Genomic DNA, 16834 nt, shown 5'->3' with positions numbered 1-16834 from the left:
GATGTGCAAGTTTGTCAGTGACTACAGCTGCAAGTCAAAGCTGTTATGATGATGTTGCACTACAATTTTACAGCATTATGGTCATAATTAGAATCAAACTTATGACAAAGGATACCGAAACACTCCTTGATGAGCACCACTAATAATGACACAAAGCGTCTTAGGGAAAATTTTATCTGAGGAGAACTTTTTTAAGGAGCTGTTAGGTTACATCTTTTACATCAGCTAGCACAAAGGAGCTAGTGGATTTGATATCTAGCCAGAAGCTAGAAAGTGACAGTGTTAGCCTACTGCAGGATGTTAAAGATCACTTAAATTAGCTTTCAGCTGGAACACCTCTGACTCATCATATAGCTGCAACAGTATGAAAGGCAATAATATAAAAATAAACATGTTGCCTAATTGCAACTACAGCAAGAAATTAGCTTCTAGTTATTCCTTCTAACTACACATCAGGCTTTCAGCTAGGTCTGAGTTAGGCAAGTCTCTAAAATAATTATTTTAATTTATTACTTTTATTCTTATGTGTCATTTAAGCTCAAACATCTTTATATTTACTGATTATGTTCTGATCAGTATTGAGCATACTGTGATCAAGAAAATCACATATCAATCATAATTCTGTGTTTAACCCATACAACATTTAACACTATTTTTCTTGCTCAAAAGTATGAGTTCTTATCTTCTCAAACTCAGACACAAATAGAAAGGTCAATAATGGATCATGTCTACTGTCGTGTGTTCTTTTTCTCTGGGATAAAGAGAGCTCAGGTTCAGTTCAAGTGTAACAGATTTATTGTATCAAGCAGTTCAAAGAATAATTCATGTACACGGATCTCCTTCCGGTTAGAAAACCACAGTCTACAGCAAACTGCTGTAGCCAACCACCAGAAGAGAGATGCTCCTAACTTAGCGGTGTACACATATTCATAAAAGAGAATGTGCTTCTATCTGATTGGTCAAAAAAAGCGTTGCGAAGAGGCCGCGGCTTATACTTTAGCCCCCCTTATTGATGGTCTTCTTCCCCTCCCTCAGTTGCAGCTTTACCTGGGGATGGACACACACACACACACACACACACTTACTTATCCCTGACCTGTTACCCAGTTTCATGCATCTAAAGTAGCATCTATCTTTGAGAGCTACTGTCTCTTGACCTCGCTTGGGTTACTCCCACATTCTTTTCACTAAGTCTGCACAAACAATCCTCAGTCATGTGAATCTATAACTTTTCTGTTTATTTTATTCTGAGTGCTCAGTAGTGAAATTAGCTATTAAAGTGATCTAAAATTAATTACAGTCCCAATACCATTTGCCAGCACAGGTCTTTTAAACCAAACTTTTCTAGTCCTCACACTATGCACACAAAAACTAGAATAGCCTGAATAGAAATTTTCAGTACTCACAGTACATCTCTCTGCTAACATATTCATTGGCCTTATATCTAATCCTTACTAGCAGATAGGGAACAACTCTGTTTTAGCACTCTGTCCATTTTCAACACATTGTTAACACATAAGGCTGGATGTCAAGTCCTTTTATACCCTCAGCTGTGATGGCAAAGGGGAAGGGGAATCAACATGTGATTCAGGCTTTTCACACATGAACTATCAGTGTGAAGCTGTAATCATTATATTTGTCTGTATGTACTGTAATGGGTTTCTGCAGTGCTAACTTGGATCTGATTGAATCATCAATGTTATGCACGTTCAGATGTCCGATGTGAGCAAAATGTTTTCCTTTCTATCACCACAAGTTGTGGCTTTTAAAAAAACAAACTATTTCACTACTTCAGATTTTCTTCATTTACTACTCAGCTGCACATGTGACACATTTTCAATTTATACATTTTCTAATCTGAAAATAAAACTTGTCAATAAAAAAATAAAGAAGATTTCCGTTTAAGACTGTTGGAAAATGATGTTTATTTCCAGACAATGTGATTTAAAAGTTAAAAAGCAGCAAAATATATTTTAAGTAAAAATGCAAATGTGAACTAATCACAGCAGAAGGCAACTCTAAAATGCTTCTAATGTACATATTATCTAAATCTGTCATAGAGCAAAAATATAACTGTCACAAACACAAGGACACCTAATACTGTGGCAGCAATGTTAAAAGTTTGAGCAGTGGAGCCATAACGTCGTGCACCATCCACATCTCCAGCCATCTTCCTGTCTCTGGCCTGGAAGGATGAAAGCATTTTATACACTTTAAAACTGTAAACCAACACATGTTCAATGCTTGCTGTAAGACACTTATGTCATTTTGTATTTTATGATTTCCTTTCACTATTGTTAGTAAGTCATTTGTTTGGATTGTAGTTTTGCTTGGAGCTGATTGGTTTTATGAATATTATTTTCATTTTTGTTGGTTGTTTTACTGACATTTGATATATATTTTTTATCTTGTTATCACTTTATTTATGAGTTTATCTTACTGAGCTTTATGATGTACCATATCACTTAACATAATGTTCTGTTAAATATTTTGATTTTTTACATATTTACCTCAGTTAATTTCTGTATACTCCTATTTCATTTAATTGCACACCTCATTTGTATAGTTTTCACGTTTTATCATATTTTACATCAACATTATATCTCTAGATAGATAGATATTCTTTTGTTATAGGTTGTCTTAATATTCTGGCTTCTGTAACACAGGAATTTCACAAAATGTAAGGTCTAAAAAATTAAAATGTTTCGCAATAAACTCACCTTGATGGAATAAATGAGAGCTGCAAGCCCAAAGCAGAAAGGATTTGTGTAGACAAAGGAAAAGAGCGACCAGATAATATAGTCGTTGGGGGGCTCTGTGATGACTGGTTGCCCTCTGGTGATGTTCACAGCAGTGTGCTGGACCACTCCAGGCTGAGCAGGGAGTCCACCATAAATCACACTCTGCAATGGCACGGCTTCAGTCGGGCAAACTTGAGGATACATCGCTCAAACTGTTCTTAGCTCAGCTGCAATGTGGAGAGGACAAAAGTGTGAACAAGAGAGTCACCACAAGTTGTGGCTTTTAAAGTTTTTTTGGGGGGGGTGGACAGGAAGCCCAGGAAAACCTTTACTACAATAGTGTGATTCATCACTACAAAAGAAGTGAGATACTAAGAATGCATGAATATTCTTATATTTCACTTTTACTTGTTCCCATGTTCTAGTGGGTCCTGTTGTGGCTCTAATGTGAAAGGGGATATAATATAACAATATAATATAATGTAATATAATATTGGATAATATAGTGTAATATAATAAATCTATAAATAAATAATAAAGTGACTGAATAGTGGTATTGTCATGCGCTTTGGGTGCCTTGAAAAGCGCTATATAAACCCACTCCATTATTATTATTATTATTAAATTACTTACGAGTTTGATTTGTCAGCAACTTTCTGCCAGCCCTCTCTCCTTGCTTTTGCAGCCTTTGCAGTGTTCCCTTGCGTTTTAATTAAACTCTGAAACTCCTGAAATCCCTCAATCAAGAGTTCTTGCTCTGCTGCCGGAAAATACCGAGCGCGCCCCTTTGACATTTTCGCCGACCAATCAGCGGGTTGCCGATCAATGTTTCTACTATCGATGCGTAGCCCCTTTTACGACACCCAGTGATGTCACATTACTGCGTCCAGCTGTACTAATTGTCAACAACAGGTGTGTTCGGGGAACCGGATTAGCAAGCTCACGGTTAGCGCGATGGTTTGGTCTTGGATGTGTCATTTGATCTTGGATGTAGTGAGCGACGTACGAAGAACGGGCCCCCGAGGGTGGCATAGTTTGTGTCCTGTGTTGTTGATGTTATGTGAGTTCCAGGTGGAGGCTGACCATTGGTGGAGGACTGGGAGAGGCCGTCTATAAATGAGGATCCTTCTGAACTGGCATGCCCCCCCGCTTACTTCCTGTTCCCAACAAACTGTGCATGTGGCTGCGTATGAATCTGTGTTGTAAGTAGTTTTGTTGTAAATAGTTGTTAAATAGTTGTAAATACTTTTACTCGGTAGCTGTAGGGGTGAGAAGCCATTTTCTTTTGGAAAGTTTTCTCCTGTTTTTGGTTAGGAAGGCAGGTAAGAGACCTGTATTTACTTTTGGGGTTTTTCAGTGTAGGTAAGCCAGTTGCATTTCATATCTAGAGAGTTTTGTTTATTGTTTTGGCCACGCTCACCCTGATGCCTGTTACCTTTTGGGACTTAATAAACTGACTGGATATTGTAAATCTGTGGCAGTTTTTGGTTTTTCTTCCTTGAGAGCAAGGAGTGTGGGGACATTTTCCTTTTTTTTTTTTTCTTCTTTTTTTTTTTTTTTTAAAGATTTTCCTTGTGTTGCACACCAGTTTCCCCTGGGCTGGGGTGTAACACAACCTACTAGAACTTGCTGTCATGCAGTCATCTGTAGCCACAGCACAGGAGCTGCAAAGTTTATCAAACTTTTTATCAAACCCTTATCAAAGTTGCAGTCATGCTCATTGTGTTTGGATCAACATACAGATGTGATTCAGGCTTTTCACATTTGAACTCAATAAAAATCAGCTCCCATTCAATGCACAGAACAACAAAATGGATAAATAACTTTTCTGACTAATGTAAACAGGGTAACTGTAGCCTAAATATTAACATTACTGGATGTGTATCAGGCCATGCCTGACTTACAGGTAAAATTATGTTCCATCATGGTATAATGCAATGAGTTTCTGCAGTGATGGCTTTGATATGATTGAATCATTAATGTTGTGCACATTCAGATGTCAGATATGGGCAAAATGTTTTTCACTGTTTTTAACTATTACTGCTACTTCAGATTCTGTTTAGTTACAACTCATTTGTTATTTTTATGCACTTACTCTTGTGTATGCTTTCAGATGTGATCAACTTTAAAAGTGAAGCAATGAATAAATATGATTTTTTTTTCATTAGTTCTTTTATATTGGTTTGAAGTTTATAATTACTTGTTGCTTACAGGCTGCTTCAAATGTCTGGCCCAGGAACATTTCTAGGTTTGAAAATCTGATCCAACTAAATGCATATCTGCTGTAGTATTTTCTGGAGTTGCACACAACTGAAACATTGTCAGTTTATAAATTTTCAGAGCAGGAAAACTCACCACTCTGCCCTTTTACCCACTCGTGGTATAAAAAAATCTGTCACCAATTGATGACATCCAGTTCGTCCAATTATAATTAGTCAAAAATGTGTAAAGCACAGTAAAATAGAGAGATATTTATTGAAATGGGAGGCTTTTAATTCTTAATTATTTACTGACAAGATTTCTGCATCAAGTAACAAAGTCTCAAAATACAACTTTTCAGTAAAGAAATAGAGAAGACTTCAATTTAATACTTTTGTAAAATGGCTTTTTTTCCCCTCAGATCATGCTATTAAAAGTTCTAGAAGGTTGCAAAATTTATTTTAAGCAGAAAAACACAAATGGGACCTAATCACAACAGGAGAAAATGCTTAAATGTGATTAATATCGATAGTTGTAATAGGAAGGTGCTTGAGCCATAATTACACTGATTATAATAATAAAAATGAAGAACCCAATGGCAGCTATGATTGTGGCTGCAATGTTGATACCGTGAGCAGTGGAGCCATAATGCCGTGCACCGTCCACATCTCCAGCCACCTTCCTGTCTCTGGCCTGCAAGGATGAAAATATACTTTTCTCAACTTTGAAAAATGGATTCAAGCACATTTTCACAACTCAAAACATCAGATGTCATGTATAATAGAATAGAACAGAGTAGAATTCAACTTTATTGTCCTCTAATAAATCCTCTAATAGTCCCTGAAAATAACAAGATTCTGGTTTGTGAGCACTGATTTTTTTTTTTAATTTTCAAAATGTAAAAGAGGGTAGCTTATATTGTTTGAAGTTACCATAAATCAGTTTTGTGTTTATAGTTTATTTAGTCCTTTATTGTCTCAGTCTGATATTTTCTGTATTGCGTTTTAGTAAGACTTTAATTTCAGTAAAATTTAAGTAAAAGTTTAATTTCAGTTTTCCTTTATTTCAGTTGAGCTGGTTAATTTTATGAAGCCAGAATATTACACTCCTTTTGTTGTTCTTTTACTGCATTGTATTACAATTTTTCCATCTCAATCTCTCTTCATTCATTGTATCTTCCTGTGTTATGTCCTGTATCATTTTCAATGTTTTACATAATGTTCTATTAAATTTTATCTCAATTTGTTTTGTTTCACATTATGTATACAAAATAAAAATGTATTGATACTCTTATTTCATTTAATTGAACTCCTTTCTTTTCCGTTTTTAACATTTTTATCATATTGCATGTAATTTTATTGAAAACATATATTTGTTTTTGTTTATATATTCTTTTATTGTTGGTTGTCTTTAACTTTCTGGCTTCTGTATCAAATCCATTTCCCAAAATATTGGATAACTTTATCTTCTCTTATCACATAGAGCAAGCACATAAAAAAGCTATTTCTAAGAAATGAAAATGTGTCACAATAAACTCACCTTGATGGAATAAATGAGAGCTACAAGTCCAAGGCAAAAAGGATTTGAGTAGGCAAAGCAGAGCAGCGACCAGATGATATGGTCTTGCGGGTATTCAATGATGACTGGTACATCTGTGTTGATGTTCACAGCAGTCTGCTGGACCACTCCAGGCTGACCAGGGAATCCACCATAATTCACACCCTGCAATGGCACGTCTTCAGTCGGGTAAACTTGAGGATGCATATTTCAAACTGTTCTCAGCTCAGCTGCAATGTGGAGAGGAGAGAGGTGTGAACAAGAACAACAGAGCCACTACCAGTTGTGGCTTTTAAAGCTTTTGAGGGCTGGGTGGAAAGGGGGGAGGGAGGGACAGAAAGGCCGTGAAAACCTGACCTACAATAGTTTGATCCATCACTAGAAAATAAAGTGAGACACTAAGAACACGTCAAACTGTCACCCATCTAAATATTAACGTATAAAGACAGCACTGCCAGTCACTAAACCTCTTCTACTAACAGCCATGCCAGTTACAATTTGAGAAATAACTTTTATTGTCATTTTGACTTTGTGTTCCTGAGATAGTAAAAAATAATGACTTTAGTAATCACCTAATTGTTGCTCAAGATATTCTGAACTGCTGAAATGTCTTCATTTCTCCTTGGTCAGAGTCAGTTCCAATGAACTCAGTCATGACTTTGATGTTTTTAAACTATTACTGCAACTTCAGATTCAGTTCAGTTATTTTTATGCACTTATTCTTGTGCATGCTTTCAGATGTGATCAAGTTTAAAAGTGAAGCAATGAATAAATATGACTTTTTTCATTAGTTCCTTCATATGGGTTTGAAGTGCTTCAAATGTCTGGCCCTGGGACATTTCTAGGTTTGAAAATCTGATCCAACTAAATGCACATCTGCTGTAGTATTTTTTGGAGTTGCACGTGAGTGAAACATTGTCAGTTTATACATTTTCAGAGAAAGATAACTTACCACTCTGCCCATTTACCCACTCGTGGTATAAAAAAAAAAATCTATGTCACCAGTTAATGACATCCAGTTCATCAAATTATAATTAGTCAAAAATGTGTAAAGCACAGTAAAATAGAGAGACCTTTATTGAAATGTGAAGCTTTTTAATTCTTAATTATTTACTGACAGGATTTCTGCATCAAGTGACCAGGAAGGCCGTGAAAACCTGATCCACAATAGTTTGATTCATCACTACAAAATAAAGTAAGACACTAACAGTGTTGGGGAGGTTACTTTTAAAATGTATTCCACTACAGATTACAGAATACATGCCCTAAAATGTGTTTTGTAACGTATTCCGCTACATTACTCAATGAGAGTAACGTATTCTGAATACTTTAGATTACTTAATATATTACCATGCTTACAAAATGTTTCAAAATTTATTTCAAGCAGGAAAACACAAATGTGACCTAACCACAACAGGAGGAAATGCTTAAATGTAATTAATATCGATGTTTGTAACTGTAACTGTAATAGGAAACTGCTTGAGCTGTAATTACACTGACTGTAATAATGAAAATCAGGAACCCAATGGCAGCTATCTGGTATACAACTAACACAGCATGTCATATAGAGAACATTATACCTACAGTTCAACATGGTGGAGGAAGGTAGTGTGATGGCCTGGGGCTGCTGTGCTGTTTCAGGATGTCCTGCTGTAATTGATGGAACCATGAATTCTGTCCATTCCTGGCATGAAGTTTAACCTCACTAAATGATCCAAATCGCATCAGTTACCCAAAATGAATGTACCAGTTGCCAAGGCTGCCACAAGCAGTTGTGAAGATTAGGGGGCAATTACTTTTTCTCACGGGACAGCTTTTTCCCTTAATAAATGAAATTGCCCTTTAAAAAACACATTTTGGCTTTAGTGGAGCTATCTTTGCTTAATATTAAATATTAATTATCTGAAAAAAATGAAGAAAAATAAATCCAGAACGGGGTAAATAAGTTTTCACAGCATTGTACTTGCACTGTCCCTTTTATTACACGTTTTGCTTGAATCGTCAGTTTTGCATACCTCATGGTTGCCACCAGGAAGTATCTCCATGCATGCCGAAATAAAATTTGATGAAATTCTCGAAATATGCAGCTGTATCTGGTAGACCGGGTTACAGGCACCTTCAGGACGGTAGATGTGTAGATGCCCTGCTAGGTGGCTGGCCACAGTTGAAGATGATGCCACATACCTGCAACTGATCAGCGTTGTCAGGGGAGCGATTTAATAGGAGTGCAACCTTAAAGCACTTGTTGCAGGCTGCTGAGTTTGCATCTAATGCTGTGAAGTACAGCCAGACTTTTGACTGCTTTGCCTTGGACATTTTTAATCTATATCTCTGCTCTAAAAGAATGTACGTACCTGGGCCCGCCTACTATCTGTGGAAAGGTAAAATGATTGGCTGAATCCAAAGTGTATGACATCTCAGGAAGAAAAAAAAGCGCCAAAATAAAGCACCGAAATGTGCGCTGCTTTTCGGTCTGGTTACTAACGTTTATGTCAGAACCATAACGATTCCCATCTCTACCGGAAATTCATACATAATGCTCCCCAAATTATAAGGTGCACTATCGATTTTTGAGAAAATTAAAGGATTTAAAGTGTGCCTTATAGTGCAGAAAATAGTATTTCAACAGCGTTGTGCTGGGAAACTTGGCTCCTCGGTTTTATGTGGAAGTCATTTTGACATGGACTACCTACTCAAACACTGAGCACACTCCCGCATAGTAACATGTCAAATTCCTATGAGCCTCCATGCTCCAAGATCAAAATCCAATCAAGAATCCATGGAACACACTTGACCAAGCCTGATCCACTGAGGACCCACTCCCCATCACCATCAACCATCAGCTGTGATAGTAACAAACTGAGATATCAGCTGGAAACTGGAACTGATGTTGCAGTCTGTGAGTGAAGAATACTTATTCAGTGACTGTGAGGTCGACATAGTCTCCATGATTTCCTATTGCACATGATATCACAATTATTTTAGCCAAACTCAAATATCTTTCTATTTACTGATTATGTTCTGATCAGTATGAGCATAATTAACTATCAGCAAAAATATCATATGAATCATAATTCTGTGTTTAACTCTACAACATTTAACACTATTTTTCCTGCTCAAAAGTACAATCATGGGTAGGCAACACAGTTAGTATCTTCTCAAACTCAGACAGGGCTAAACAGGTCAATAGTGGATCATGTCTACACACAAAAACTAGAATAGACTGCACAGAAATTTTCACTACTCAGATCTCTCTGCTAACATATAATCAGACTTATATCTAATCCTTACTAGCAGATTGGGAAAAGCTCTGTTTTTGCACGCTGACCACTTTCAACACATTATTAACACAAGGCTGCTTTTCAAGTCCTTTTATTCCCTCAGCTGTGATGACAAGGGGCAGTCAGGGGGACTTCAGTCTCTCTTTGCTCCACATTTCACAACAGTCCGCGTAAAGGTTGCATGCTTGAGTGTTTTTGTGATCTTAAAGAGGAGATCACAATGTTCCTGCTCAACAGCAGGCAAGACCCCCCCCCCAAAAAAAAACAACAAATACAGCTCCACACTCAGTGTCTACTTTCTGAGTAATCTATTCAAACATCTGAAAAGAGAATGCTTGTGGTCAATGAGTTGGACTTGCTCTGCCCACGAAGGTGAAGGAGACGACATTCACAACCTACTCAAACTTGCTGACATAGGACTGAGGTTAACATACATAATTCCCCTTATTTGATACAGTTGACCACAACATATTACTCAAACGACTGGAGAACTGGGCAGGTCTTTCAGGAACTGTACTAAACTGGTTCAAAACATACTTAGAAAACAGGAAATACTTTGTATCAATAGTCAAAGGAGCTTGCAAAGAAAAGCGTCTGGACTTCTTTAAGTTACTTGAAGACGTTTCACCTCTCATCCGAGAAGCTTCAAGTAACTTAAAGAAGTCCAGACGCTTTTCTTTGCAAGCTCCTTTGACTACGATGACCTGGATGACTGAGAACCTTCACAGACATTTTGTATCAATAGGTAACTTCACATCCGAGCAGACAAGTATCACATGTGAAGTTCCCCAAGGTTCCATCTTGGGACCCCCTCTGTTTAACATTTACATGCTCCCACTAGCACAGATTATAAAGAACAACAAAATAAACTACCACAGCTATGCAGATGACACACAAATATATATCACAATGTCACCAGGAGACCAAGACCCTGTACAGGCTCTTGGTAAATGCATTGAGGAAATTAATGACTGGTTGTGCCACAATTTTCTCCAACTAAACAAAAACAAAACTGAAGTAATAGTCTTTGGCGCCAAAGAAAAACGATTACAGGTCACCAGAGAACTTCAATCTATACACCTAAAAACCACAAACCAGGCGAGAAATTTGGGTGTAGTGATGGATGCAGACCTGATCAGGAGGGCTAGCTCTGTGGTCGGCATGAAGCTGGACACTCTGGTGACAGTGGCAGAGAAAAGGACATTAAAGAAACTGATGGACATTATGGACAATGCCAGGCATCCTCTGCACACGGCCATTAACAACCAGAAGAGTCTGTTCAGTGACAGGTTGCTTCTCCCAAAGACAAGAACTAACAGACTTAAAAACTCCTTTGTCCCACACGCCATCAGACTGTTTAACTCCTCTCTGGAGGGGAGAGGGAGGGGAAACAGGAGGACAAAGGAGGGAACAACTAAGCTGTAGTGCCTCTTCACCTCACTGTGCAATACCTTTTGTGCAATACTTTTGTAAATAGTCAACGGTGCAATAGACTCAATACTTGAAATGTGCAATTCACTTGTATTTTTATTTTTATTCCTATTTATTCTATTTATCCCCTTCGTATATTTTATTTATATTGTCTCTGTATTTATATATATGTGTGTGTGTATAACTCTGTAACTTCTGTCGGTGCTGTGCTTTTTTGGAAATCGAATTTCCCAGAGGAACCCACCCGAGGGATTAATAAAGTTCTATCTTATCTTATCTTATCTTATCTAAACTTAGAAAAACACATTAAGACAATAACAAAATCAGCTTACTTTCACCTCAAGAATATTTCAAGGATAAAAGATCTGATGTCTCAACAGGATCTGGAAAAACTAGTCCATGCATTCATCTTTAGTAGGCTTGATTACTGTAACAGCATCTTTACAGGTCTACCTAAAAAAATCAGTCAGACAACTACAGCTCATTCAGAACTCTGCTGCTCGAGTCCTCACTAAGACCAAAAAAGTGGACCACATCAGTCCAGCTCTGAGGTCTTTACACTGGCTGCCTGTCTGTGAGAGGATATGTCATGGTCGGCTGTGTGGCAGGCAGGCAGGAGTGGTGGACCCAAAATGCAGGATTCTTAGTAAACGAGGTTTCAACTGAAAATGCAGCTTTAAACATCAAGATAAAATAAAACTCACAAAAGTAGTGATGGCCCGCTTGAAGCTGAAGCTCCGGTGCGTGTGTCAAAAAAATCAACACACTGCTTCAGAAGCACTGTATCGAAGCTTGATTTGTTTGGCCAGAGTCACGTGATCGGGGACGTCCGAAGCTTCATTTAGAACCTAACTGCTTTGGTATCTGATTCAATGGTTTATAAGGAAGCGAATCATTCACGGGATTTGTGGAGTGTTTTGATGGTGACAGATAGCGAAACACTGATCATTCCACTGAGAAATTTGGAGCCAGCGAGGAATAGAGGGGGTTCTGTTGTGTGGGAGAATTTTGAGTTGATTTTTGTCAATCGGGTGAGTTTTCCAGCTTTGTGTTCTGGCCGTTTACTTTTGTTTTGTGCGTGTTTATTATATCTGAAAACGGGAAAAAGGTAAAATGTCAAAAATCTGCTTCCATAATATAAATATCATTAAATAACTTAAAACTTAAAAAACTTCCACTTGACTCTTTATATGTAATGTTGTAAAAATATATATTTTATTGTTTAATTAATCTGAAAATGTTAGTCTGCCAAATGTGCAGCAATTGAATTTATTTATTCTCTTTAGCTGATAGTTGGTGGGGCCCAGGTAGACTGTAAAACTGCATCTCTACCAGTTTCTGTGCACTCCAGCCTCCTCTGGGCCATGTGAAGGGATTTTCCTTAAGGCAGGATAAATGATCTCCACCAAAAGGAACAGGTTCGGCCATCGCACATTAGAACAAATTCTCTTTTTAAATAAAAATGAAAAAGGGTTACCTTAAATGCATCATGTTTTTAATTTGCAATTTCATAAGCATTTTCCTTTCCATTTCACAATCAACTCTACCCCCAGGTCAAAAATATGTCTGGGAAAATTTCCCTAATATAATATTATTTATAAATGCACCTGTCTAGCGATTAATTGCATAAGTGCATGGAGGCAGGACCTCAGAGCAGAAGCATACTCCATAATGTGTTGTACATTATTATATGTATATATTATATGTAACGTGGTATTTTTTTCAATTATTGTATTTACTAACATCAAGAACTCACAAGCAAAGGAAGACCACACCATGATGCATGTTTAAACAAGGAGAGTTTACTGGTCAAAACTATTTATTAAACAAATAAAACACATTTTTTTAACCACCAAAAAAAATACAGGTTCAAAGCAACACAACAGCGGCCCAATATCAGACAAAACTCCACTGTGTAGAGTAGGCGATCGTAATGAAGCAGTTGGTTTTATTTTGTGGATTCAAGCTGCTCTTTGTATTTTTGGCCACCAGATGTCACCAGAGAGGACTGTGTTGAAAAGCTTCGAGTAATTAACCGTTTTTCAATACAAGCTTCAGTGCTTCAGAAAGCTTCATTTGGCCATCACTACACAAAAGCAAACAAAACTCTAAACTGAGATGCAGGCAGACTGGAAATCATGAACAAACAGCAAGTGAGGGTGAACAGACGTTAACGACGCGACACTGACACAAAGACACACTGGGCTTAAATACACTGAGGGAGTCATCAAGGAATTAGAGACAGAAGGGGGACACAGCTGGGAGAAATAAGACCTAACGAGACAGGGAGAGCAAAGCTGGAACACTGACATCAGACAGGAACAAGAACCTTCAAAGTAAAACAGGAAACAAAACACACTTTACTAAGACACGGACTAGACAGAGAGAGACAGACTTGACACTGACCAAAGTCTACTAAATAATCATCATAATCAAAACAGTATCACTGATAAATCATAAATCATAATCTAGAAAAACACCAAAGCATGAAAAACAGAAAGCTGGGTCAACATGACCCAGAACCGTGACAGGATAGACTTTAAAGTTCTGATGCTGGTCTATAAAGCTCTGAATGGTTTAGGACCAAAATACATCAGTGACCTCCTGACCCAGTATGAACCTTCCAGATCCCTCAGGTCATCTGGATCCGGTCTTTTATCAGTTCCCAGAGTCAGAACCAGACACGGAGAAGCTGCATTCAGCTTTTATGCTCCTTATATCTGGAACAAACTCCCAGAAAGCCTCAGATCAGCTGAAACACTCCGTTTATTTAAATCCAGGTTGAAGACTCACCTGTTCTCAGCTGCATTTGAATAAAGCACCAAATCCACACTTTTAAGCTTAAATTTCAAAACTAACATTTTAACTACTGATTTTATCTATTTCTGATTTTATCTGTTTTGATTTTATATACTGTTTTGTTTGTTTGTTAATGAGTTAGTTAGTTTGATTGTTTTAATCAATTTTAAATCATGCTTTTTACTTGTTCTTGTTTCTAATGTCTCTGTAAAGCACTTTGAATCACCTTGTTGTTGAATTGTGCTATACAAATAAACTTGCCTTGCCTTGCCTTATCAAAGTTGCAGTCATCCTCAGTGTGTTTGGATCAACGTAAAAATGTGATTAAGGTTTTTCACACACTCAATAAAAATCAGCTCCCATTCAATGCACAGAACAAAAAATGGATAAATAACTTCTCCCACTAATGTCAACAGAGTAATTACATGTTAACATATATGTAGGCTACAACAAATAAAATTGAATATACTGGATGAGTAACAAGCCATGCCTGCCTTAAAATTAAAATTATGTTCCATCAGGGTGACGATGTAATTGTTATATTTGTGTGTATAATGTAATGGGTTTCTGCAGTGATGGCTTTGATATGATTTAATCATTAATGTTGTGCACATTCAGATGTCCGATATGGGCAAAGTTTATTGCTTTTTAAATAAAAAAAAAACTATTACTACTTCAGATTCTGTTCGTTTACAATTCATTTGTTATTTAAATGCATGCATTCTTGTGCATATTTTCAGATGTGATCAACTTTTAAAGCAAAACAATGAATAAATAATACTTCTTTTATTAGTTCCTTTATATTGGTTTGAAGTTTATTGTTACCTGTTGCTTACAAGCTGCCTCAAATGTCTGGCCCAGGGACATTTCTTGGTTTGAAAATCTGATCCAACTAAATTTATAACTGCTGTAGTATTTTTTGGAAATGCACATGAGTGAAACATAGTCACTTTATCTATTTTCAGAGAAGGAAAACATCACTCTGCCCTTTTCCCCACTCATGATATTAAACTATGTTACCGGTTGGGGGAAAAAAGAAAGTTAAAAAAAGAAAAGAAAATTATAAGTAGTCAAAAATGTGTAAAGCACAGTAAAATAGAGAGACATTTATTGAAATGTGAAGCTTTTTATTTCTTAACGATTTACTAACAGGATTTATGCATCAACTAACAAAGTCTGAAAACAAAACTTGTCAGTAAAGAAATAGAGAAGACTTCCATTTAAGATTTTTGTAAAATGGCTTTTTTTCCCCCCCAGATGATGCATTTAAAAAGTTATAGAAGGTTGCAAAATTTATTTTAATACGAAAACCCATACTGTTCTCTGGGTGAATTTAAATTAGGAGTACGGTATGAAACTATAGTAGTAGTGAGAACAGTAATCCCAATTATTAAAGCGCAGAACACAGTCGAAACTATGATTGTGGAGATAATGTTGAGACAGCGAGCAGTGGAGCCATAACGTCGTGCACCATCCACATCTCCAACCACCTTCCTGTCTCTGGCCTGGAAGGATGAAAACATTTTATACACTTTAAAAACTTTAATATCTGACATTTCCTGTGTTGCTATTACTACTTCTGGTCAGCCATTTGTTCTATTATTTTTAACTTATTCTCACTTTTTAGGTTTTATTTTACTGAGCTCTGTCCTGTACCATTTTATTTTGACCCCCCCCCCCCCCCCCCCACCCCACACACACACACACACACACAAACACTTCTAAGAAATTAAAATTTGTTACCATAAACTCACCTTGATGGAATAAATGAGAGCTGCAAGTCCAAGGCAAAAAGGATTTGCGTAGGCAAAGCAGCAGATTGACCAGATGATATGGTCTTGCGGGTATTCAATGATGACTGGTACATCTGTGTTGATGTTCACAGCAGTCTGCTGGACCACTGCAGGCTGAATAGGGAGTCCACCATAATTCACGCCCTGCAATGGCACGTCTTCAGTCGGGTAATCTGGAGGATTCATCACTCAAACTGTTCTCAGCTCAGCTGCAATGTGGAGAGGAGAAAGTTGTACAAGAACAAGAGACTCACCACAAGTTGTGGCTTTTAAAGCTTTTGGGGGTTGGAACAGGAAGCTCATGAAAACCAGATCTACAACTATTTCATCACTACAAAATACAATAACACACTAAGAATGCATCAAACTGTCACATTTCTAAATATGAACCTGCAAAAAAAATGTATTCATAGCAATGCCAGGTATAGTTTATTAGCTGGATTTAAATGTAATACTGATGTTGTGCTCCTCAGATGATGAAACTACAGTGGGCCAAAAAAAGCATTTAGTCAGCCACCAATTGTGCAAGTCGTCCCACTTAAAAAGAATCATATTGTCTGATTTTTAAAGAATTTATTTGAAAATTATGGTGGAATATAAATATCTGGTCAACTACAAACAAGCAAGATTTCTGGCTCTGAGAGACCTTTGATCCTCTGTCCTCCACTTGTTGTCTGTATTAATGGCACCTGTTTGAACTCATTATCAGTATAAAAGACACCTGTCTACAACCTCAAACAGTCACACTCCAAAATCCACAGACAGACTCCACACACTTAACCTGTTACAAATTTTGCTTGAAAAGTCCGCTTTGCATAGCAGATTGAAGACTTGAGGAAATACACACTGTTCAAGAAAACAAATGATCAGCATTACTCCAAAGTGGCAAAGCTCATGTAAATACTAATGTATAGTTTAAATTGTATGTCATAACCTACCAATGTCTTGTGTTTGAAATTTAAATGATTTGTTTAAACCCACTGATGAACTTTGAACTGATGAACGTATTATCGAGATAATAATAATCTATTAT

General features: G+C 37.1%; 3 protein-coding genes across 3 annotated transcripts; all 3 read right to left on the bottom strand.

Annotated features, from left to right (window-relative positions):
• Positions 1–2041: 2041 nt before the first annotated feature.
• LOC113024946 (dispanin subfamily A member 2b-like) lies at positions 2042–3009 on the bottom strand. Its single transcript, XM_026172248.1, has 2 exons — positions 2721–3009; positions 2042–2185 (listed from the first exon to the last, which is right to left on the bottom strand). The coding sequence occupies exons 1-2, from the start codon at positions 2943–2945 to the stop codon at positions 2042–2044; spliced, it is 369 nt and encodes a 122-aa protein (XP_026028033.1). The 5' UTR covers positions 2946–3009.
• A 2450-nt stretch (positions 3010–5459) lies between these two features.
• LOC113026452 (dispanin subfamily A member 2b-like) lies at positions 5460–6704 on the bottom strand. The gene is made up of 2 exons (XM_026175260.1): positions 6480–6704; positions 5460–5633 (listed from the first exon to the last, which is right to left on the bottom strand). Exons 1-2 carry the CDS (start codon positions 6702–6704, stop codon positions 5460–5462), a joined length of 399 nt encoding a protein of 132 aa, XP_026031045.1.
• An 8395-nt stretch (positions 6705–15099) lies between these two features.
• Positions 15100–16027, bottom strand: LOC113026450 (dispanin subfamily A member 2b-like). The gene is made up of 2 exons (XM_026175258.1): positions 15763–16027; positions 15100–15513 (listed from the first exon to the last, which is right to left on the bottom strand). Exons 1-2 carry the CDS (start codon positions 15985–15987, stop codon positions 15307–15309), a joined length of 432 nt encoding a protein of 143 aa, XP_026031043.1. The 5' UTR covers positions 15988–16027; the 3' UTR covers positions 15100–15306.
• Positions 16028–16834: the final 807 nt, after the last annotated feature.

Source organism: Astatotilapia calliptera, chromosome 7 (assembly GCF_900246225.1).
Source record: "Astatotilapia calliptera chromosome 7, fAstCal1.2, whole genome shotgun sequence".
In the NCBI taxonomy this organism is placed as follows: Eukaryota; Metazoa; Chordata; class Actinopteri; order Cichliformes; family Cichlidae; genus Astatotilapia; species Astatotilapia calliptera.
Note: the sequence above shows the minus strand (reverse complement) of the source record. Positions and strands in the feature narration are given on the sequence as shown.

Coding starts and splice junctions, on each gene's coding strand:
- LOC113024946 (XM_026172248.1), bottom strand. CDS start 2,945: ATGTATCCTCAAGTTTGCCCGACTGAAGCCGTGCCATTGCAGAGTGTG. Junction 2,186..2,720: donor CTCTCATTTATTCCATCAAG/GTGAGTTTATTG, acceptor TCATCCTTCCAG/GCCAGAGACAGGAAGATGGC.
- LOC113026452 (XM_026175260.1), bottom strand. CDS start 6,704: ATGCATCCTCAAGTTTACCCGACTGAAGACGTGCCATTGCAGGGTGTG. Junction 5,634..6,479: donor CTCTCATTTATTCCATCAAG/GTGAGTTTATTG, acceptor TCATCCTTGCAG/GCCAGAGACAGGAAGGTGGC.
- LOC113026450 (XM_026175258.1), bottom strand. CDS start 15,987: ATGAATCCTCCAGATTACCCGACTGAAGACGTGCCATTGCAGGGCGTG. Junction 15,514..15,762: donor CTCTCATTTATTCCATCAAG/GTGAGTTTATGG, acceptor TCATCCTTCCAG/GCCAGAGACAGGAAGGTGGT.